General features: G+C 43.6%; 1 protein-coding gene across 1 annotated transcript in view; it reads left to right on the top strand.

The window, feature by feature from the left end:
• LOC134340389 (1-phosphatidylinositol 4,5-bisphosphate phosphodiesterase beta-2-like) overlaps positions 1 to 17,302 on the top strand; it is a 186,493-nt gene extending 169,191 nt beyond the window's left edge. Inside the window, exon 31 of the mRNA XM_063037964.1 lies at positions 16,966 to 17,302. Within this exon, the coding sequence (XP_062894034.1) occupies positions 16,966 to 17,217 (252 nt within the window). The 3' untranslated portion in view covers positions 17,218 to 17,302. The remainder of the gene's footprint in view (positions 1 to 16,965) is intronic.
• Positions 17,303 to 25,352: the final 8,050 nt, after the last annotated feature.

Raw genomic sequence — 25,352 nt, 5'->3', positions numbered from 1 at the left:
TTTACTGGGCGTCTGTGGAAATGCAGCTCATTAGGCCCTCACTAACAGCCACTGGATTCCACAGCAAGAAACCCACCTTTCTCTGGCTTCGTATGTCGAGGGAGTATACAACTTTGGTCCTGCCAGATCCATGGCATTGGGAAGTCTCGCTCACCCAGACGCCGGTTTGTGTGAATGTTGTGTGATTTACGGCCCTGCAATAGCCAGTCAGCATGAAATAACAGATCACACACTGCATACAACTATAAAGGAGTGTATTTGTGAGCGTCAACAACCAGAGAGTTAGTGAAGAAAAAAAACAAAAGGGCCCATTATAGTTAAGCAGTCAAATGTGCACAGGCTGGAGCTCAAACCTTCCAAAAGTCATACTCACCGATCCTCAGCAGACCTCCGCACCTGGGCTCCATCGAACCACGTTTTCCCACTGGATCGAATCTTATGACTGGTTCTCTTCAGCATTTTCTCTCTTCATCTCCCGCCGAACAAAGACCCACCACCAGTTGTCTCTCACAAAACCAGTCCCCCAGCGTGTTCTAGAATGTTCTCCCCATTCCACTCTGCTGATTGGATGGCCCACTTTCCTAAGCATCCCTTATCTCCAACAGTAACCCAAACACGGCTTCTACAGAAACACCGTTACATGAAATACCCTGCCACAGTAGCAGTAAAACCTTTGCCAGGGCCTTACATAAGCCTAGTGGTATGGTGGTATGTGCTTTCAGGTTTTTATACATTCTGCTTGATGGAATGGGGAGAAGAGAGAATGCCTGGGTTGGGTGGGGTCTTTGATTATGTTGGCTGCTTCACTGAGGCAGAGAGAAGCATAGACAAAGTCCATAGAGCAGAGGCTAGTTCCAGTGATGTGTTAAGAGATATCCAGAACTCTCTGCAGTTTCTTACGGCCACATGCAGAGCAAGTCATACCAAGTTGCCATACTAAGTCAGAATTCTTTCTATGGTGCATTGATAAAAGTTGGTAAGGGTCAATGGAAACATGTGGAATTTCTTTAGCCCCTGAGGAACTAGAAATTAGTGAGCTTTCTTGGCCATGACATCAACGTGGTTGGACCAGAACAGAGTATTGGAGATGTTCATACTTAGGAACTTGTAGCTCTCAACCTCAACACCATTGATGTAGACAGCATGTTGTACACCGACCTCCTTTCTGAACTCAATGACATTGCTGACATTGAGGGAAAGGTTGTGGTCATGAAACCACGCCAGTAAGTTCTCTATCTCCTTCTTGTAATCTGACTTACATTATTTAATGTGCGACTCACTGCAAACTTGGAGATAGTTAGAGCACAGTCAGAGAATCAGGTTTAATATCACTGGCATGTCATAAAATTTGTTAACAGCAGCAGCAGTTCAATGTAATACATGATGATAGAGAGAAAAAGAAACTGAATTACAGTAAGTATATATATATAAAATTGTCAAATTAAATAAGTAGTGCCAAAAAAAAAGGAAATAAAAGAGTGGTGAGGTAGTGTTCATGGGTTTAATGTTCATTTAGAAATCGTATAGCAGAGGGGAAAAAGCTGTTCCTGAATCGTAGAGTGTGTGCCTTTAGGCTTCTGTACCTCCTCCCTGTTTGTAGCAATGAGAAGAGGGCATGTCCTGGGTGGTTGGGGTTTTTAATGAAGGACACTGCCTTTCTGAGGCACTGCTCCTTGAAGGTAGCCTGGATAACAACCCTCTGCAGCTTACTTTCATCCTCCGCAGTAGCCCCCTGTCACGCCCCACCCCATACCAGGCGATGATGTAGCCAGTTACAATGCTCTCCACGGAGTGTACAGGGAGTAGAGCTGGGGGCTGAGGATGCAGCCTTGTGGAGCAACAGTGATTAGAAAAATCATGGCAGAGGTATTGCTGCCTATCCTTATTGATTGTGGTCTATTGGACAGAAAGTCAAGAGTCCATAAAATCATAAATTATAGGAACAGAAGTAGGCCATTTGGCCCATCGAGTCTATTCCACATTTCATCATGGCTGATCCAATTTTCCTCTCTGCCCTATTTCCTGCCTTCCCCTGTATCCCTTCAAGCCCTGACCAATCAAGAATCTATCAACCTCTGCCCTAAAGACTTGGCCTCCACAGCCGCCTATGGCAATGAATTCCACAGATCCAGTTGCAGAGGAAGGTGACAGCGCTTCCAGGATCCAGGATTTGGTGATGAGTTTGCTTGGAATAGTAGTATTGAAAGCAGACTCTAGTCAATAACCTGATAATAGCCTGATGTAGATGTCTTCACTGTTCAAGTGCTCCAGAGATGAGTGTAAGGCCGAGGAGATGGTATCTGCCATAGACCTGTTTAGATACAGAAGTACTAGGTGAAACATGGAATTTAATATGGCAAAGTGAAAGGTTATGTGCATCAGTAAGAGGAATTGAAAAGCAGACTAACATCTAAATGGAGAAATATTGCAAGTGAATGAAGTTTAGAGGGATCTACATGTTCTTGTATGTGAATTACAAAAGAAAAAATAGTAAGCAGCTGAAGCAAGTGGCCTGTTGACCTTTACTGCAGGAAGACTGAAGTTTAGAAATAGAGTAGTATTGTTGTGATTGTACAGGATATTGCTGAAGCTACACCCACATTACTGTGCGCAGTTTTAAGCCCATTACTTAAGAGAAAATATACCAACATTGAAAGCAGTTCCAAAAAAGTTTCATTTGGCTAGTTCCTGGGATGAGAAGGTTGTCTGAACACAAGGAGCTTAAGAAATTAATCTATATTCCTTGGAGTTTAGAAGTATAAAAGGTATTCCTGTAAAAACATTTTTGAGATTCTTATGGAATATGACAGGGTAAATATTAAGATGTTTCCATCAGTGGAAGCATCTCAAACAAGGGAACACATTTACAAGTTTGGGGCAGTCATTTTAAAACTGAAGTGCTCTGAGCACTGAATCTCTAATTATTTACCCTGGAGAGTTGTGGAGTCCAGATGATTAGGTATATTTAAAGAGCGAGGAAAGATCAACCGTAATCATATTGCGTGGTGGAGTAGGATTGAGGGCTGAGTGGCCTTCTCCTGTTCTCTTCTAATCTAAAAAATGAATAAGGAAAGGTAAAACAGAATACAGGAAAAGCAAGCAAGAAATGTAATAAAATGAGCACTGGGTTGACAAAAAATGAATATTTAATAATGGAAAATAAGGAAAAAGCAGATGAAGCAACAGATTTTTGCCTTAGTCTTCATTTTTGAGAATTCAAGAATACTCCAGAGATACTGTAAATACAAATTTGGAATTGGACTCAATAATTGGGAGCAATGGGCTAATATGTCTCATGTTCCTGATGGACTTCAATTCTGGATTGTTAAGATAAACGACCATTGAGACAGATAATGCTTTGGTTTTAATGTCCTTAAACTCCTTAGATTTGAAGACTGTTCCATTTCAAAAGGGGAACAGACCTACAGACCAATTAGCTTAATGACTCAGAGGGAAAATGTCAGAAGCTATTATTATGGAGCAGGTCACAATGAAAAACTCATAGTAATCAAGAAGGGTCAACATGGTTTTGGGAAAGGAAATTAAGTTTGACCAGCTTAGTGGAGTTATTTGAGTAAGTAATGAATAAACAGGAACTACACTGATTTTTGGAAGACATTTGGTTATTGCAGAAAACAGAATTTAAGGTATTGGCAAAGACAGAGGGCTAGAAAAACAGAAAACAGGCTTAAATTTCTTGTCTTCCAGTTGGCAAGATTAGCAAGTGGTGCGCCATAGGGAAAGATACTGGGTCCTCAACATTTTACAATTTATGTAAATGATTCGGATGAAGGTGGGTGCCAAGATATAATTTCTGAGACTGTTGATGACACAAAGGTAGATAGGAAACTAACTTCTGAGGAGGATATAAAGTGACCACAAAGAGATAAATGAGGTTAAATGAGGGGGCAAAATATCTGGCCGATAGAGTACAATGTGGAAAATGTGAAATTATTAATTTTAGCAGGAAAAGTTCTTCTTCTTCTTGGGCCCTTAGCTCCCAGTGAAGCATAGGCCATTTACGTCCTCCCCTCTCCATCGTCCAAAGTCAATGGTATGGCTAGAGTTCATCAATGTTTCTGTCATCCGTTGTGTCCACTGTACAGGGGATTGGCCTATACAATTTCACCAGAGCCCTGTTGGCTAGCCTTACTCATTTCCACCTCTCACACGGGGACATAGGGTTGGACTTTGAGAGGCAGCAGGAGAAATTTTTAACTAATAATAATAATAATATTTTAATGGTGCGATTAGAGCTCAGAAATATAAAGGAATGTGAGTGTCTTAGAGCATACTTTGCAGAAGACTTGTTTGCAAGTACCACAAATAATTAGGAAAGCTATCAATATTATCATTTATTGTTAGGTGGAAGAAGAAATTGCCTTTCAACTCACGAGAGAGCATAGGCCATCAACTTCTGCTGTTGATGTTTCTGTAGCAGGCAATTTCTTTTTTACAATGTTGAGTTGTTAGCTCGACGCTCAACCCAGCACAGATGCAAAGCATGCACGGGAGCCGGCTGGATTCGAACTCGGGAACTCCCGCCCCAAAGTCCAGCGCTGTTGCCACTATACCAGCCAGCATTGTTAGGTGGATTAAACACAAAATTGGGAAGGTTACACTTCAGAGTCATTTGGTATTGGTGAGACCACATCCGGATATTGCATGCAGAACTAATTTTTACTTAAGGAAAGCTTTTAGTATGTTGGAAGTGGTTCAAAGAAAGCAGATATACCTGCACATCAGTGAGTTGTCTCATGAGAAAAGTTTGAACAGGTTAGACTTGCGTCAGCTCCTTTAGGAGAAGGACGAGAGGATTATCCTTTCGAGAGAGGCTAAACAGGTGAGTTACTAGTCTTTGTTTAAAACAGAGGTTCCCAACCTTTTTTAATGCTATGAACTCTTACCATTAACCAGGAATGAGGGATGGTCTCGTTGAAATATTTAAGATCCCAAGGGACCATGACAGGATAAATGTCAAGATGTTTTTACTAGTGAGTGGCTAGTCACTTAAAACTATATACTGTACATACTGAGATACCACTTTTTGAAGCCTTCTCACCATCGAGGACATTTTCAGAAGGCAGCAGTCATTATGAAGGACCCTCACTATCTGGGACATGCCCTCTTCTTATTACTACCATCATGGAGGAGATACAGGAGCCTGAAGATCAACACTCAGTATTTTAGGAACAATTTCTTCTCCTCTGCCATCAGATTTCTGAGCGGTCCATAAACCCATGAACACTACCTCACTATTCCTCCTTTGCACTGCTTACTGCATGTCTATTGTAACTTTTTTTATTGTCTGCTGCCACCATAAAATAACAAATTTCATGACTTGTGCCGGTGACAATAATTCTGAAATTTCTTCTTGCAGAGGGCAATAAATCTCTGTAGTTCTTTACTCAAAAGAGTTGTGGAGGCTGACACCCTGGAAGTGTTTAAAATGGAGGGAGATTGGGAGGTTGAGAACTTATGGGGATCTTGCACGGAGGAGTTGAAGCCTCGGGCAGATCAGCCATCATCATGAATGGTGGGGAAGTCTTCATTAGCCTTCTCCTGCTTGACATTATGTTGTTCTTGAATGAAGGGAAACTTGATTGAGACTTGTAAGATACCGAAGAGTCTTGATAGAAGTGGAGAAAATGTTGCACTTTCTTTAATGTGACAATGAGATGATATTTTTCTGAGTGTCAAGCAATACACATCAAAGTTGCTGGTGAAGGTAGCAGGCCAGGCAGCATCTGTAGGAAGAGGTGCAGTCGACGTTTCAGGCCGAGACCCTAGAAGGGTCTTGAATTTCCAGCATCTGCAGAATTCCTGTTGTTTTTCTGAGTGTGGTATCTTTGGAGGAAGCAGGATCTTGGAATATTGTTAAGCCAAAGGGGTGTATAGATTGTTGATAAGTAAGGATGTGAAATGTCACTATTGGATTGGTAGGAACCTAGAATTAAGTTTACAATCAAATCAGTGATTGAAAGCTGGAACAGACTCAATGGGCTGAGTGGCCTGTTCATATTACTGCATAATGCTTCCATATCTACCTACATCATAATCCAAGTAACACACATCAAAGTTGCTGGTGAACGCAGCAGGCCAAGCAGCATCTATAGGAAGAGGCGCAGTCGACGTTTCAGCCTGAAACGTCGACTGCGCCTCTTCCTATAGATGCTGCTTGGCCTGCTGCGTTCACCAGCAACTTTGATGTGTGTTGCTTGAATTTCCAGCATCTGCAGAATTCCTGTTGTTTGCGTCATAATCCAAGTGGTGGATTTCACAACAGCCTAATATCCAGTGGAAAATATTTCAGATTAATAAGTTTTAATGGTTCTGAGTGAGAAAGATGAGGGTTCAAGCTAAACAGAAGAGTACAGCACAATACAGGACCTTTGGCTCACAATGTTGTGCCAACCTTATAACCTATTCTAAAATCAATCTAACTCTTCCCTCCCACATAGCCTTCCGGTTTTCTTTTATACATGTACTGTATGCGCCTCAGTTTTTTAAATGTCATTGTTATGTACCTCTGCTATTGCCCCGGCAGCATATTCCATGGACCTGCCATTCTCTTTGTGAATAAAGAAACCTAACTCCGACATTCCCTTCCCCCCTATTCTTTCCTCTAATCAATTTAAAATTATGATTCCTTGCATCAGTAATTTTCACCCCAGGAAGTCACTGGCTGTCCACTCTATCTATGGCTCTTATCACCTTATACACTTCTATCAAGTCACCTCTCATCCTCCAGAAAGAAAAGCCCTAGCTCACTCAACCTATCCTCCTGAGACAAGCCCTCTAATCCATGCAGCCTCCTGGTAGTTTTTCTCTGCACCCTCTCTAAAACTTCCACATCCTTCCTATAATTAGGGGGCCAGAACTAAACACAATGTTCTGTGTGGTCTAACTAGAGCTTTATAGAGCTGCAACATTACCTGATGGCTCTCAGACTCAGTCCCCGGCTAATGAAAGCCAACACACCGTACACATTCTTAACTACCCTACCAAATTGCGTGGCAACTTTAAGGGATTCATGTACTTTGACCCAAAAATCCCTCTGTTCCACCAAACTGCTATAGAATCCTGCCATTAAAGCTGTATTCTGTCTTGAAGTTCGACATTTCAAAATGAATCACTTCACTTTTCCAGATTGAACTCCACCTGCCATTTCTCATCCCAGCTCTGCATCCTGTCAATGTCCTGTTGTAACCCACGGCAACATTCTACACTATCTATGCCACTACCATCCTTTGTGTCATCTGCAAACTTTCTAACCCACCCTTCCACTTCCTCATGTAAGTCATTTATAAAAAAAACACAAAGAGCAGGGGTCCCAGGACAGATCCCTGCAGAACACCACTGGCCACCGGTCTCCAGGCAGAATATGCTCCATCTACCTCTACCCTCTGCCTTCAGTGAACAAGCCAATTCTGAATCCATGCAACCAAGTTTCCCTGGATCGCATACCTCTGGATTTTCTGAATGAACCTATCATAGGTAGCTTACCAAAAATCTACATACCCCACATACACTATAGCTTCATCAATTTGTTTTGTTACCTCCTCAAAGAATTTAATCAGGCTTGTGAGGCATGACCTGCTCCTTAAAAGCCATGTTAACAGTCCCTAATCAGTCTAGTCTTCTGAAAATACTCATAAACCCTGTCTCTAAGAATCCTGTCCAATAGTTTGCCCACCACAGACAAAAGACTCACCAGTCTATAATTCCCAGGGTTATCCCAACAAACTTACTTGAATAAAGAAATAACACTTGCCACCCTCCAACCTTCTGGTACTATTCTTGTGACTAATGAGGACACAAAGATCATCACCAGAGGTACAGTAAACTCTCCTCACTTCCAGAAGTAACCTGGCCTATATCCCATCCAACCCCAGGGACTAAGTTTCAGCACATTCTCTTTCATAAATTTGACATGCTCTAGCATATCAGCCTGTTTTATACTGTCCTCACATTCATCAAGATCCCTCTCATAGGTGAATTCTGAAGCAAAATATTCATTAAGGGCATCCCCTATCTTCTGACTCCTAGCACATTTCCCCTTTTATCCCTGATCATATAAAAATAGAAATTTACAGCACATTACAGGCCCTTCGGCCCACAATGTTGTGCTGACCATGTAACCTTCTCTAGAAACTGCCTATAATTTCCCTACCGCATAGCCCTCTGTTTTTCTAAGCTCCATGTACCTGCCTAAGAGACTCTTAAACGACCCTATTGTCTCTGCTGGCGATGCATTCCACACACTCACCACTCTCTGTGTCAAAAACTTACCTCTGACATCCCCCTTGTATCTACTTCCAAGCACCTTAAAACTATGCCCTCTTGTGTTAACTATTTCAGCCCCGGGAAAAAGCCTCTGACTACCTACACGATCAACGTCTCTCATCATCTTATACACCTCTATCAGGTCACCTCTATCCTCCATCGCTCCAAGGAGAAAAGACCAAGTTCACTCAACCTATTCTCATAAGACATGCACCCCAATCCAGGCAACATTCTTGTAAATCTCCTCTGCACTCTCTCTATAGTACCACATCCTTCCTGTAATGAGGTGACCAGAACTGAGCACAGTACTTCAAGTGGGGTCTAACTAAGGTTTAATATAGCTGTAACATTACAGCTCTTGAACTCACAAGCTGATACTCACAAACACAATATGCCTTCTTAACAACACTGTCAACCTACGCAGTAGCTTTGAGTGTACTGTGCATATGAACCTCAAGATCTTTCAGATCCTTCACACTGCCAAGAGTCTTACCATTAATATTATATTCTGTCTTCAAATTTGACCTACCAAAATGAACTACTTCACATTTATTTGGATTGAGCTCCATCTGCCATTTCTCAGTCCAGTTCTGTGTCCTATTAATGTCCCACTGTATCATAGAAACATAGAAACATAGAAAATAGGTGCAGGAGTAGGCCATTCGGCCCTTCGAGCCTGCACCGCCATTTATTATGATCATGGCTGATCATCCAACTCAGAACCCCGCTCCAGCCTTCTCTCCATACCCCCTGATCCCTGTAGCCACAAGGGCCATATCTAACTCCCTCTTAAATATAGCCAATGAACTGGCCTCAACTGTTTCCTATGGCAGAGAATTCCACAGATTCACCACTCTCTGTGTGAAGAAGTTTTTCCTAATCTCAGTCTTAAAAGGCTTCCCCTTTATGCTCAAACTGTGACCCCTTGTTCTGGACTTCCCCAACATCGGGAACAATCTTCCTGCATCTAGCCTGTCCAATCCCTTTAGGATTTTATACGTTTCAATCAGATCCCCCCTCAATCTTCTAAATTCCAACGAGTACAAGCCCAATTCATCCAGTCTTTCTTCATATGAAAGTCCTGCCATCCCAGGAATCAATCTGGTGAACCTTCTTCGTACTCCCTCTATGGCAAGGATGTCTTTCCTCAGATTAGGGGACCAAAACTGCACACAATACTCCAGGTGTGGTCTCACCAAGGCCTTATACAACTGCAGTAGTACCTCCCTGCTCCTGTACTCGAATCCTCTCACTATAAATGCCAGCATACCATTAGCCTTTTTCACCGCCTGCTGTACCTGCATGCCCACTTTCAATGACTGGTGTATAATGACACCCAGGTCTCGTTGCACCTCCCCTTTTCCTAATCGGCCACCATTCAGATAATAATCTGTTTTCCTATTTTTGCCACCAAAGTGGATAACTTCACATTTATCCACATTAAATTGCATCTGCCATGAATTTGCCCACTCACCCAACCTATCCAAGTCACTCTGCATCCTCTTAGCATCCTCCTCACAGCTAACACTGCCACCCAGCTTTGTGTCATCCACAAACTTGAAGATGCTGCATTTAATTCCCTCATCCAAGTCATTAATATATATTGTAAACAACTGGGGTCCCAGCACTGAGCCTTGCAGTACCCCACTAGTCACCGCCTGCCATTCTGAAAAGGTCCCGTTTATTCCCACTCTTTGCTTCCTGTCTGCTAACCAATTTTCCATCCACATCAATACCTTACCCCCAATACCGTGTGCTTTAAGTTTGCACACTAATCTCCTGTGTGGGACCTTGTCAAAAGCCTTTTGAAAATCCAAATATACCACATCCACTGGTTCTCCCCTATCCACTCTACTGGTTACATCCTCAAAAAATTCTATGAGATTCGTCAGACATGATTTTCCTTTCACAAATCCATGCTGACTTTGTCCGATGATTTCACCGCTTTCCAAATGTGCTGTTATCACATCTTTGATAACTGACTCCAGCAGTTTCCCCACCACCAACGTTAGGCTAACCGGTCTATAAATCCCCGGCTTCTCTCTCCCTCCTTTTTTAAAAAGTGGGGTTACATTAGCCACCCTCCAATCCTCAGGAACTAGTCCAGAATCTAATGAGTTTTGAAAAATTATCACTAATGCATCCACTATTTCTTGGGCTACTTCCTTAAGCACTCTAGGATGCAGACCATCTGGCCCTGGGGATTTATCTGCCTTCAATCCCTTCAATTTACCTTACACCACTTCCCTACTAACAAGTATTTCGCTCAGTTCCTCCATCTCACTGGACCCTCTGTCCCTTACTATTTCTGGAAGATTATTTATGTCCTTCTTAGTGAAGACAGAACCAAAGTAATTATTCAATTGGTCTGCCATGTCCTTGTTCCCCATAATCAATTCACCTGTTTCTGTCTGTAGGGGACCTACATTTGTCTTTACCAGTCTTTTCCTTTTTACATATCGATAAAAGCTTTTACAGTCAGTTTTTATGTTCCCTGCCAGTTTTCTCTCATAATCTTTTTTTCCCCTTCCTAATTAAGCCCTTTGTCCTCCTCTGCTGAACTCTGAATTTCTCCCAGTCCTCAGGTGAGCCACTTACTCTGGCTAATTTGTATGCTTCTTCTTTGGAATTGATACTATCCCTAATTTCTCTTGTCAGCCACAGGTGCACTACCTTCCTTGATTTATTCTTTTGCCAAACTGGGATGAACAATTGTTGTAGTTCATCCATGCGATCTTGAAATGCTTGCCATTGCATATCCACCGTCAATCCTTTAAGTGTCATTTGCCAGTCTATCTTAGCTAATTCATGTCTCATACCTTCAAAGTTACCCCTCTTTAAGTTCATAATCATAATTCAAATTCATAATCCATTATGGTAAAGGTCGGAGGTAGAGTTGTGATCACTATCTCCAAAATGCTCTCCACTGAGAGATCTGACACCTGACCAGGTTCATTTCCCAATACCAGATCAAGTACAGCCTCTCCTCTTGTAGGCTTATCTACATATTGTGTCAGGAAACCTTCTTGAACACACCTAACAAACACACCTTCAGTATCCTCTGAAAATCTCCTCCCTCACTTTCCACAGTAGCCTGGGGTATATCTTCTCTGGTCCCAGTGACTTATCTAACTTAATATCTTGCAAAAGCTCCAGCACATCCTCTTTCTTAATGTCTATACACTCAAGCATATCAGTCCATTGTAAGTCATCCCCACAATCACCAATGTCCTTTTCACTGGTGAATACTGAAGCAAAGTATTCACTAAGTATCTCCGCTACCTCCTCCGGCTCCATGCACATGTTTCCTCTCTCATTTCTGAGTGGTCCTAATCTCACATGGCTCATCCTCTTGCTCTTCACATACTTGTAGAATGCCTTGGGGTTTTCCTTAAATCTGCTCGCCAAGGCCTTCTCATGGCCCCTTCTAGTTCCCCTAATCTCATTCATGAGCTCCTTCCTGGCACCCTTGTAATTTTCTAGAGCTCTAACAGTACCTAGTTTCTTGAACTTTTCATAAGTTTTTCTTTTCTTCTTAACTAGATTTTCTACATCCATGTATACCATGGTTCTTTTACTCTACCATCCTTTCCCTGCCTCAATGGAACATACCTATGCAGAATTCCATGCAAATGTTCCCTGAACATTTGCCACATTTCAGCCGTGCATTTCCCTGAGAACATCTGCTCCCAATTTATGTTCCCAAGTTCCTGCCTAATAGCATCATATTTCTCCCTACCCCAATTAAATATTTTCCCAAATTGTCTGCTCCTATCCCTCTCCAGCATTATGGTAAAGGTCGGAGGTAGAGTTGTGATCATTATCTCCAAAATGCTCTCCACTGAGAGATCTGACACCTGACCAGGTTAATTTCCCAATACCAGATCAAGTACAGCCTCTCTTCTTGTAGGCTTATCTACATATTGTGTCAGGAAACCTTCTTGAACACACCTATCAAACTCCACCCGATCTAAACCCTTCGCTCTTGGGACATGCCAATCATTCTTTGGGAAATTAAAATCTCCCACCATGACAACCCCGTTATTATTACACCTTTCCAGAATCTGTCTCCCTACCTGCTCCTTGATGTGCCTGTTACTATTAGGTGGTCTATAAAAAACACCCAATGGAGTTATTGACCCTTCCTGTTTCTGATTTCCACCCACAGCCATTCCTGCCCCCGAGACATCCAAGTGTCTATAATGGCCACAACATCATAGTTCCGTGTATTGATCCACGCTTTAAGCTCATCCGCCTTGCTTATGATACCCTTTGCATTAAAATAGAACATCTCAAACCATCTGGTTGAGTGTTTCTTTGCTCTATCATCTGCCCATCCATCCTCATAAACTCCCTGAAAGCTGCCACTACTTATGCACCAACTGCCCCATCCTTTGCATTTTCACTTCAGTTCCCACACCCCTGAAAATCTAGGTCAGTCCTATCCTCACTCTATTCATCTTTTTCTTCGCATACATGTACAATACCTCAGTGTTTTTCTTAATCCTTCTCATCAAGACCATCTCATGACCCTTCTATCCCTCCTAAATCCATTCTTAAACTCTTTGCTGGCTAACTTGTAACTCTCTAGGGCCTGTCTGATCCTTGCTTCCTAAACCCTAAGTAACCTATATCTCAGACAAGAGTAAAATCTGCAGATGCTGGAAATCCAAGCAACACACATAAAATGCTGGAGGAACTCAGCAGGCCAAGCAGCATCTATGAAAAAGAGTAAAGACGATATCTTGGCTGAGACCCTTCATCAGGACTGCTAGCATTGGAGTCAGCAGGGGTATATAATATTTAGGTTACAATCATGAAGAGCACATGTGACAATAAAACAAATAAGTAGCAAGCATGTATTGATGTGGGCAACGAAGGAACTTGGTAAAGGTCATTTTGTCAGCCTGACCAGTTATAGAAGCTCTGCTCTAATTACCATTGACCCAGCAAGGATGGTGGGATTTAAGTTGTTCCTTGTCTGTACTGTGAATCAGCAAAATGCTTCAAATGAGGAATTACTTTCTAGATATTCAGCTCCATTAAGGAAGAGGAATTATAGTACAATAATTTTAATATTTAAAAAGGGACTAAAATGTTGGCAAAAATCCAATTAGAAAAGTCACTTAACCTAAATCTCATGGTAGCCTGTGCAGACACTTGAAAGTGTAGGACTGAAAGCTTGAGACTCCTGCTTTGAGATTTCTAAAATCTCTTTTCTTCCAAGGATACACTTTAATTTCTGAATAGTTCACAGTCAATGAAATACTTTTGCAATGTACCCACTCCCATAGAGTTTTGACTAATGACTTTCCTAGGTACTGCAATCTTTTCTGGAGACTTTGGTGGATGAATTAAAAGTGCAGATTGTTATTAATGAATATGATATAGTTGGAATCACAGAGACATGGCTCCAGGGTGACCAAGGATGGGAGCTCAACATTCAGGGATATTAATATTAAGGAGGGATAGACATGAAAGAAAAGGAGGTGGGGTGGCGTTGCTGGTTAGAGAGGAAATTAACGCAATAGAAAGGAAGGACATAAGCCGGGAGGATGTGGAATCGATATGGGTAGAGCTGCATAACACTAAGGGGCAGAAAACGCTGGTGGGAGTTGTGTACAGGCCACCTATCAGTAGTAGTGAGGTTGGGGATGGTATTAAACAGGAAATTAGAAATGTGTGCAATAAAGGAACAGCAGTTATAATGGGTGACTTCAATCTACATGTAGATTGGGTGAACCAAATTGGTATGGGTGCTGAGGAAGAGGATTTCTTGGAATGTATGCGGGATGGTTTTTTGAACCAACATGTCGAGGAACCAACTAGAGAGCAGGCTATTCTAGACTGGGTATTGAGCAATGAGGAAGGGTTAATTAGCAATCTTGTCGTGAGAGGCCCCTTGGGTAAGAGTGACCATAATATGGTGGAATTCTTCATTAAGATGGAGAGTGACATAGTTAATTCAGAAACAAAGGTTCTGAACTTAAAGAAGGGTAACTTTGAAGGTATGAGACGTGAATTAGCTAAGATAGACTGGCAAATGACACTTAAAGGGTTGACGGTGGATATGCAATGGCAAGCATTTCAAGATCGCATGGATGAACTACAACAATTGTTCATCCCAGTTTGGCAAAAGAATAAATCAAGGAAGGTAGTGCACCCGTGGCTGACAAGGGAAATTAGGGATAGTATCAATTCCAAAGAAGAAGCATACAAATTAGCCAGAAAAAGTGGCTCACCTGAGGACTGGGAGAAATTCAGAGTTCAGCAGAGGAAGACAAAGGGCTTAATTAGGAAGGGGAAAAAAGATTATGAGAGAAAACTGGCAGGGAACATAAAAACTGACTGTAAAAGCTTTTATAGATATGTGAAAAGAAAAAGATTGGTTAAGACAAATGTAGATCCCCTACAGACAGAAACAGGTGAATTGATTATGGGGAACAAGGACATGGCAGACCAATTGAATAATTACTTTGGTTCTGTCTTCACTAAGGAGGACATAAATAATCTTCCGGAAATAGTAGGGGACAGAGGGTCCAGTGAGATGGAGGAACTGAGGGAAATACATGTTAGTAGGGAAGTGGTAATTCAATTAGGTAAATTGAAGGGATTAAAGGCGAATAAATCCCCAGGGCCAGATGGTCTGCATCCCAGAGTGCTTAAGGAAGTAGCCCAAGAAATAGTGGATGCATTAGTGATAATTTTTCAAACTCTTTAGATTCTGGACTAGTTCCTGAGGATTGGAGGGTGGCTAATGTAACCCCACTTTTTAAAAAAGGAGGGAGAGCAAAACCAGGGAATTATAGACTGGTTAGCCTAACATCGGTGGTGGGGAAACTGCTAGAGTCAGTTATCAAAGATGTGATAACAGCACATTTGGAAAGCGGTGAAATCATCGGACAAAGTTAGCACGGATTTGTGAAAGGAAAATCATGTCTGACGAATCTCATAGAATTTTTTGAGGATGTAACCAGTAGAGTGGATAGGGGAGAACCAGTGGATGTGGTATATTTGGATTTTCAAAAGGCTTTTGACAAGGTCCCACACAGGAGATTAGTGTGCAAACTTAAAGCACATGGTATTGGGTGTAAGGTATTGATGTGGATAGAGAATTGGTTGGCAGACAGGAAGCAAAGAGTGGGAATAAACGGGACCTTTTCAGAATGGCAGGCAGTGACTAGTGGGGTACCGCAAGGCTCAGTGCTGGGACCTCAGTTGTTTACAATATATATTAATGACTTGGATGAGGGAATTAAATGCAGCATCTCCAAGTTTGCGGATGACACGAAGCTGGGCGGCAGTGTTAGCTGTGAGGAGGATGCTAAGAGGATGCAGAGTGACTTGGATAGGTTGGGTGAGTGGGCAAATTCATGGCAGATGCAATTTAATGTGGATAAATGTGAAGTTATCCACTTTGGTGGCAAAAATAGGAAAACAGATTATTATCTGAATGGTGGCCGATTAGGAAAAGGGGAAGTGCAACGAGACACCTGGGTGTCATTATACACCAGTCATTGGAAGTGGGCATGCAGGTACAGCAGGCGGTGAAAAAGGCGAATGGTATGCTGGCATTTATAGCAAGAGGATTCGAGGACAGGAGCAGGGAGGTACTACTGCAGTTGTAAAAAGCCTTGGTGAGACCACACCTGGAGTATTGTGTGCAGTTTTGGTCCCCTAATCTGAGGAAAGACACCCTTACCATAGAGGGAGTACAAAGAAGGTTCACCAGATTGATTCCTGGGATGGCAGGACTTCCATATGATGAAAGACTGGATGAACTAGGCTTATACTCGTTGGAATTTAGAAGATTGAGGGGGGATCTGATTGAAATGTATAAAATCCTAAAGGGATTGGACAGGCTAGATGCAGGAAGATTGTTCCCGATGTTGGGGAAGTCCAGAATGAGGGGTCACAGTTTGAGGATAAAGGGGAAGCCTTTTAGGACTGAGATTAGGAAAAACTTCTTCACACAGAATGGTGAATCTGTGGAATTCTCTGCCACAGGAAACAGTTGAGGCCAGTTCATTGGCTATATTTAAGAGGGAGTTAGATATGGCCCTTGTGGCTAAAGGGATCAGAGGGTATGGGGGGAAGGCGGGTACAGGGTTCTGAGTTGGATGATCAGCCATGATCGTACTGAATGGCGGTGCAGGCTTGAAGGGCTGAATGGCCTACTCCTGCACCTATTTTCTATGTTTCTGAAAGATCATATGGACTATGCCAACAATGTGATATCTTCTCTTCTTTAAGTAAGACTATGGAATCTAATGCATCCATGAGCGTGCAGGCAAGGGCTTAATTTCACATGTCATCTGAAAGATAACATCTTTAATAATCGAGCATTCCCCCTATAAAAAGCAGGGCGGCACTGCCCAATATGAGATGACCACTAAGTTCAGAAGATGAGGAGTTAAACATAAAGTATGTTACAGATAAGACAGAAAGCCTATTTCCTCTGGTAGCTCAGCCACTCAGAGCAACACACAAAACACTGGAGGAACTCAGTAGGGCGGGCAGCATCTATGGAGAGGAATAAACAGTCAACAGTTCATGTAGAGACCTTTCACTTTAAGCATAATTAATGTTTCACCCAATCTGTAATCAACATGATGTACAAAAAAATCCCATTTCAGCATCCCATTTAACTGTTTCTCTCTTGTTGTTTTCTAAATTTAGTACCAGCTGGAGGCTCAGAACGAGTATGAAGCAAAAATGAAGGCCTTGCCTCAGGAGATATCGGAACTGATCTTGAATACTAAGTTCACCCAAGAGCGGGAGAAATTGCATTGTGAAGGTGCAGTGTGCACTCCAACAGAAACAAGAGTATGCGAATTGTCACCCACACTGCCTGACGAGGTGACAGAGGACCCAGTTCCTGGGCTAACTCAACAGGCTATGGATGGCCTTCAGGAAGTCACTTTATTATAACTTAATACTGAGCTTTCAATGATATCTGGTCAGATATAATTCATGTATGCAGTGTTAGCACTAGATTGCCTAACAGGGAGATCAGCTGAGCAGCTGTTTTCAGTCTGCTTTACTGGTGCAACGTCGCACCTGCTCATCAGTCTTGTGTATTAGTTTAAAGAGGTTGCATACCCAGTTTGTTGGGGAATATATGTTCCAGTAGAGATTGATACAGCTCAATGCAGGGTTGGAAAACAGTGTGACCTAATTCTATCCAATTCATAACATTTCTTTTCAATATTTACATATTTTTTCACCATTTGGTAAACAGCTTCATATCCTGGTGAACTAAGTCCTTCTTTTACCCTTTAATTCTAGAGATCTTACAGCAATGTCACACAAATTAATAAAGACATAGCTTTATTACATTATTGATGTTACAAAACGTATTTTAAAAATAAATAATTTAGGATATTAGGGCAAAAATGTCTGCTATGTCTGTCAAAGCAAATGATGGACTGAACAGGAAAAGGCATAAAAAAGGATAATAGGTGAGTGTTCTTTTGGAGAGAAGGCATAGGGTAAAGGAAAAACCTTCACCCTTTTGTGTTCTAAAATTCTGAGACTCATCTTGAATGCAGGTGTCACAGGTACTTTGGGTTTTTTTAATCAGTTTTTAAAATCTTATAAATGAAACCACTTCCACTTACTGAACGTGTTTTCATTTTTCATGTCTAGATCGAAGAGTAGGTTTTCAAACAAAATAGGTAAAAATTATTTACTGATCACCGCAGGCAGTGTCCACTGATTATAAGAGGATAGGACTGTGATGTTCACTCCTGCAGGCAGATATCTTTATTAAAGAAACATGTTTACTAGAAAAACTGGACTACACAAAAGCTAGGGCAGATATTATGGCATCACCGACTATGAATATAGAACAGACACTTACTTTCAAATTTGTTTGATGTGACTCTGTAAGCATATAGTTGATTTTCTTTGGAGTTTGACTGAATCCTACATGTAGATGCTTCTGACAATAAATGTTATTACTCAAGTGTGTATGAAAATTTTAAATTTATTGACCATTGTAGCCTCAACTGGGCCCATTTAATATGAACTCAGATTTTTAGTCATTAAGTCCACTAAGCTGAAGATTGGGGTGTGGCACTAACTGATTTACTTGGTTCATAAGATGGACGTTGGTGGGTAAGGGGGGGCATGAGTCGTGGTTTAAGGGGTATATGATATTCAGGTTACAATCATGAAGAGCACATGACAATAAAATGAGTAAGTGGCAAACATGTATTAATGTGGGCAACAAAGAAACTTGGTAAAGGTCATTTTGTCAGCCTGATCAGCTAAAGAAGCTCTCCTTTAATTACCATTGACCTAGCCAGGATGGTGGGATTTAAGTTGTTCTTTACCAGAGCTGTGAATCAGCAAAACATTTCAAATGAGGGATTATTTTGTTGATATTCAACTCTACTAAGGAAGAGGAAATATATTACAGCAATCTTAATATCTAAAAAGGGACTAAAATGTTGACAAAACTCCAATCAGAAAACAACAGGAATTCTGCAGATGCTGAAAATTCAAGCAACACACATCAAAGTTGCTGGTGAACGCAGCAGGCCAGGCAGCATCTCTAGGAAGAGGTACAGTCGACGTTTCAGGCCGAGACCCTTCGTCAGGACTAACTGAAGGAAGAGTGAGTAAGAGATTTGAAAGTGGGAGGGGGAGGGGGAGATCCAAAATGATAGGAGAAGACAGGAGGGGGAGGGATGGAGCCAAGAGCTGGACAGGTGATAGGCAAAAGGGATACGAGAGGATCATGGGACAGGAGGTCCGGGAAGAAAGACAAGGGGGGGGGGTCCCAGAGGATGGGCAGGGGGTATATTCAGAGGGACAGAGGGAGAAAAAGGAGAGTGAGAGAAAGAATGTGTGTATAAAAATAAATAACGGATGGGGTACGAGGGGGAGGTGGGGCATTAGCGGAAGTTAGAGAAGTTGATATTCATGCCATCAGGTTGGAGGCTACCCAGACAGAATATAAGGTGTTGTTCCTCCAACCTGAGTGTGGCTTCATCTTTACAGTAGAGGAGGCCGTGGATAGACATGTCAGAATGGGAATGGGATGTGGAATTAAAATGTGTGGCCACTGGGAGATCCTGCTTTCTTTGGCGGACAGAGCATAGGTGTTCAGCAAAGCGGTCTCCCAGTCTGCGTCGGGTCTCGCCAATATATAAAAGGCCACATCGGGAGCACCGGACGCAGTATATCACCCCAGCCGACTCACAGGTGAAGTGTCGCCTCACCTGGAAGGACTGTTTGGGGCCCTGAATGGTGGTAAGGGAGGAAGTGTAAGGGCATGTGTAGCACTTGTTCCGCTTATAAGGATAAGTGCCAGGAGGGAGATCAGTGGGGAGGGATGGGGGGGACGAATGGACAAGGGAGTCACGTAGGGAGCGATCCCTGCGGAAAGCAGAGAGAGTGGGGGAGGGAAAGATGTGCTTAGTGGTGGGATCCCGTTGGAGGTGGCAGAAGTTACGGAGAATAATATGTTGGACCCGGAGGCTGGTGGGGTGGTAGGTGAGGACCAGGGGAACCCTATTCCTAGTGGGGTGGCAGGAGGATGGAGTGAGAGCAGATGTACGTGAAATGGGGGAGATGCGTTTAAGAACAGAGTTGATAGTGGAGGAAGGGAAGCCCCTTTCTTTAAAAAAGGAGGACATCTCCCTCGTCCTAGAATGAAAAGCCTCACCCTGAGAGCAGATGCGGCGGAGACGGAGGAATTGCGAGAAGGGGATGGCGTTTTTGCAAGAGACAGGGTGAGAAGAGGAATAGTCCAGATAGCTGTGAGAGTCAGTAGGCTTATAGTAGACATCAGTGGATAAGCTGTCTCCAGAGACAGAGACAGAAAGATCTAGAAAGGGGAGGGAGGTGTCGGAAATGGACCAGGTAAACTTGAGGGTAGGGTGAAAGTTGGAGGCAAAGTTAATAAAGTCGACGAGCTCTGCATGTGTGCAGGAAGCAGCGCCAATGCAGTCGTCGATGTAGCGAAGGAAAAGTGGGGGACAGATACCAGAATAGGCATGGAACATAGATTGTTCCACAAAGCCAACAAAAAGGCAAGCATAGCTAGGACCCATACAGGTGCCCATAGCTACAGCTTTAGTTTGGAGGAAGTGGGAGGAGCCAAAGGAGAAATTATTAAGAGTAAGGACTAATTCCGCTAGATGGAGCAGAGTGGTGGTAGAGGGGAACTAATTAGGTCTGGAATCCAAAAAGAAGCGGAGAGCTTTGAGACCTTCCTGATGGGGGATGGAAGTATATAGGGACTGGACATCCATGGTGAAAATAAAGCGGTGGGGGCCGGGAAACTTAAAATCATCGAAAAGTTTAAGAGCGTGAGAAGTGTCACGAACATAGGTCAGAAGGGATTGAACAAGGGGTGATAAAACCGTGTCGAGGTATGCAGAAACGAGTTCGGTGGGGCAGGAGCAAGCTGAGACAATAAGTCGGCCAGGACAGGCAGGTTTGTGGATCTTGGGTAGGAGGTAGAAACGGGAAGTGCAGGGTGTGGGAACTATAAGGATGGTAGCAGTGGACGGGAGATCCCCTGAGCGGATAAAGTTGGTGATGGTGTAGGAGACAATGGCCTGGTTCTCCTTAGTGGGGTCACGATCGAGGGGTAAATAAGAGGAGGTATCCGCGAGTTGTCGCTATGCCTCGGCAAGGTAGAGGTCAGTGTGCCAGACTACAACAGCACCCCCCTTATCGGCGGGTTTAATAATAAGGTTAGGATTAGTGCGGAGGGAGTGGAGAGCAGAGCATTCTGAAGGAGTGAGGTTGGAATGGGGACAAGGTGCGGTGAAGTCGAGACGGTTGATGTCCTGTCGGCAGTTAGCAATAAAGAGATCCAGAGCAGGCAGAAGACCAGAGCGGGGTGTCCATGAAGAAGAGGAGGGTTGAAGACAGGAGAAGGGGTCATCGGTGGGGGTGGAAGAGTCCTTGCCGAAGAAGTAGGCACAGAGACGGCGGAAGAAGAGTTCCGCATCGTGGCGAACACGGAACTCGCTGAGGTGTGGGCGAAGGGGGACAAAGGTGAGGCCCTTACTGAGGACAGAGCGTTCTGCCTCCGACAGTTGAAGGTCAGAGGGGATGGTAAAGACCCGGCACGGATGAGAGCTGGGATCAGAGGGGGGAGGGGGGAGGCTGAGGGTGTCAATGGAGAAGGGAGGGTTGGGGTGAGAGGAAGATGGAGCCTCTGAGGGCCCAGGAGCTGATGATGGGATCTGAAGGAGATGGGATTGCAGAGTATTGGTGCGGGAAGGGGAGACAGGAGTCACAACAGCAGCACATAAAGACCCAGCCTGGAGTTCAAGGCTGGAGTCGCAGTTGGTGGTTGCGCAATCACTTTGAATGTGTCCATGCTCGTTGCTGGAGTCCGGGTTTTGAATATGCCCTGAGGTGTTGGAGCCAGCGAGATCAACGGCAGAGGCAATCTGAAGTTCATGCCTGCTAGTTTCATGGCCAGCAGGCTCTGGAGTCCATAGATGTAGGATCTTGCAAACTTTGCCTAACATGACAAAGTCAAAAAAACGGCGATTGCATGCGTGAATCCGACGGAGGATGAAATAACGGGTAGGACCATTACAGACGGCGAAGGAAGTGTTCCGAAGGTGTGGAAGGGTCTGGGATAGAAAAGTCACTTAACTGCAAGGGAAATTACCTGCTGAAGACAACAAAGGAAATTGTAAGAGTTGTGTCCATGATGTAAGTAAACTGTGGTTAAATGGGTTGGTGCTAATCTCAAATGGCTGTGGATTTCAATGAGCACTTAAATCTAACCTAACACTCCAGTGCATCACTGTTGAATGTGGTGCAGAGTTAGCACTAGATTGCCTAATAGGGAAATGTTGAAATAAAGCATTCAATTAAAGTCCTGTATGTCTTTGCACTTGGACATAAAAGATAACAGCTCTATTTTGAAGATGAGCAAGTTATCCAAGCTATGCCTGCCTTTTTGTTGGGTTTGTGGAACAATCTATGTTCCGTGCCTATTCTGGTATCTGTCCCCCACTTTTCCTTCGCTACATCGACGACTGCATTGGCGCTGCTTCCTGCACACATGCAGAACTCGTTGACTTTATTAACTTTGCCTCCAACTTTCACCCTGCCCTCAAGTTTACCTGGTCCATTTCCGACACCTCCCTCCCCTTTCTAGATCTTTCTGTCTCTGTCTCTGGAGACAGCTTATCCACTGATGTCTACTATAAGCCTACTGACTCTCACAGCTATCTGGACTATTCCTCTTCTCACCCTGTCTCTTGCAAAAACGCCATCCCCTTCTCGCAATTCCTCCGTCTCCGCCGCATCTGCTCTCAGGATGAGGCTTTTCATTCTAGGACGAGGGAGATGTCTTCATTTTTTAAAGAAAGGGGCTTCCCTTCCTCCACTATCAACTCTGCTCTTAAACGCATCTCCCCCATTTCACGTACATCTGCTCTCACTCCATCCTCCCACCACCCCACTAGGAATAGGGTTCCCCTGGTCCTCACCTACCACCCCACCAGCCTCCGGGTCCAACATATTATTCTCCGTAACTTCCGCCACCTCCAATGGGATCCCACCACTAAGCATATCTTTCCCTCCCCCACTCTCTCTGCATTCCGCAGGGATCGCTCCCTACACAACTCCCTTGTCCATTCGTCCCCCCAATCCCTCCCCACTGATCTCCCTCCTGGCACTTTTCCGTGTAAGCGGAACAAGTGCTACACATGCCCTTACACTTCCTCCCTTACCACCATTCAGGGCCCCAAACAGTCCTTCCAGGTGAGGCATCACTTCACCTGTGAGTCGACTGGGGTGATATACTGCGTCCGGTGCTCCCGAGGTGGCCTTTTATATATTGGTGAGACCCGACGCAGACTGGGAGACCGCTTTGCTGAACATCTACGCTCTGTCCGCCAGAGAAAGCAGGATCTCCCAGTGGCCACACATTTTAATTCCACATCCCATTCCCATTCTGACATGTCTATCCACGGCCTCCTCTACTGTAAAGATGAAGCCACACTCAGGTTGGAGGAACAACACCTTATATTCCGTATGGGTAGCCTCCAACCTGATGGCATGAACATTGACTTCTCTAACTTCCGCTAGGCCCCACCTCCCCCTCGTACCCCATCTGTTACTCTTTTTTATGCACATATTCTTTCTCTCACTCTCCTTTTTCTCCCTCTGTCCCTCTGAATATACCTCTTGCCCATCCTCTGGGTCACCCCCCCCCGTCTTTCTTCCCGGACCTCCTGTCCCATGATCCTCTCGTATCCCCTTCTGCCTATCACCTGTCCAGCTCTCGGCTCCATCCCTCCCCCTCCTGTCTTCTCCTATCATTTTGCATCTCCCCCTCCCCCTCCAGCTTTCAAATCCCTTACTCACTCTTCCTTCAGTTAGTCCTGACGAAGGGTCTCGGCCTGAAACGTCGACTGCGCCTCTTCCTATAGATGCTGCCTGGCCTGCTGCGTTCACCAGCAACTTTGATGTATGTTGCTTGAATTTCCAGCATCTGCAGAATTCCTGTTGTTTAAGTTATCCAAGATGTTGTGGTCAATATTTATTCCACAATGTCCACCATTTAGAAAAACAATTATTTTGCTCATTAACACATACTGATTGAGGAATCTTGCTATGTGTATAATGACTACTTTTTTCTAAAATGAAATAGTAACAACAATTCAAAACTAGTCAACAGAGTCATAGAAAAGTACAGGCCCTTCACCTATCTAGTGTATACCGAAACCACTTAAACTGCCTCGTCCCACCAACCTGCACCCAGACCATAGCCCTCCATACGCTTATCCAAATTTCTCTTAAACGTAAAAATCAATATTGCGTGCACCACTTGTGCTGGCAGCTTGTGCCACACTCTCACGACCCTCTGAGTGAAGAAGTTTCTCCTCATGTTCCCCTTAAATATTTCACCTTTCACCCTTAACGCATGACCTCTAGTTGTAGTCTCACCTAACTTCAGTGGAAAAAGCCTGCTTGCATTTACCTGATCTATAACTCTCAGAATTTTGTATACCTCTATCAAATCTCCTCTCATTCTCCTATGTTTCAAGGAATAAAGTCCTAACCAATTCAATCTTTCCTTATAACTCAGGCCCTCCAGTCCTGGCAACATCCTCGTAAATTTTCTCTGTACTCTTTCAACCTTATTTACATCTTTCCTGTAGGTAGGTGATCAAAACTACACACAATATGCCAAATTAGGCCTCACCAACATCGCAATAATATCCGATCTTCTGTACTCCATACTTTGATTTATGAAGGCCAATGTGCCAAAAGCTTTCTTTGCTGCCACTTTCAATGAATAATGGACTGGTATTCCCAGATCCCTTTGTTCTACCACACTCCTTCACTGTGTAAGATCTACCCTGGTTGGTCCTACTGAAGTGCAGCACTTTACACTAGTCTGCATTAATTTCCATCTGCCATTTATCAGCCTATTTTTCCAGCTGGTCCAGATCCCACTGGAAGCTTTGATAGTCTTCCTCAACATTCACTACACCCCAATCCTTGTGTCATGCGCAAATTTGCTGATCTAGTTAATCACATTATCATCCAGATCATTGATATATAGATGACAATCAACAACAGACCCAGTACCGATCCTTGTGGCATTCCACTAGTCACAGGCCTCCAGTCAGAGAGGCAACCATCTACTACCACTCTCTGGCTTCTCCCACAAAGCCAATGTCTAATCCAATTTACTACCTCATCTTGAATGCCAAGCAACTAAACCTTCTTGACTAACCACCCATGCAGGACCTTGTCAAATGCCTTGCTAAAGCCCATGTAGATATGGGTGCAGCTCAAAAATGTATGCTTAGCCCACTGCTCTACTCTTGCTACACTGACTGTGTCATGAGGCACAACTCAAATGATATCTGCAAATCTGCTGATGACACTACTGTTACTGGCAGAATTTCAGATTCTGCCGAAAGGAGATGCAGAAGGTTGTAAATCTAGTCAGCTCCATCTTGGGCACTAGCCTACAAAGTATCAAGGATATCTTTAGGGAGCGGTGCCTTAAAAAGGCAGCGTCCATTATTAAGGGCCTCCAGCACCCAGGGCATGCCCTTTTCTCA

This window comes from Mobula hypostoma, chromosome 1 (assembly GCF_963921235.1).
Source record: "Mobula hypostoma chromosome 1, sMobHyp1.1, whole genome shotgun sequence".
Taxonomy (NCBI): Eukaryota; Metazoa; Chordata; class Chondrichthyes; order Myliobatiformes; family Myliobatidae; genus Mobula; species Mobula hypostoma.
The sequence above is the reverse complement of the archived record's forward strand: the minus strand, read 5'-3'. Positions and strand labels throughout refer to the sequence as shown.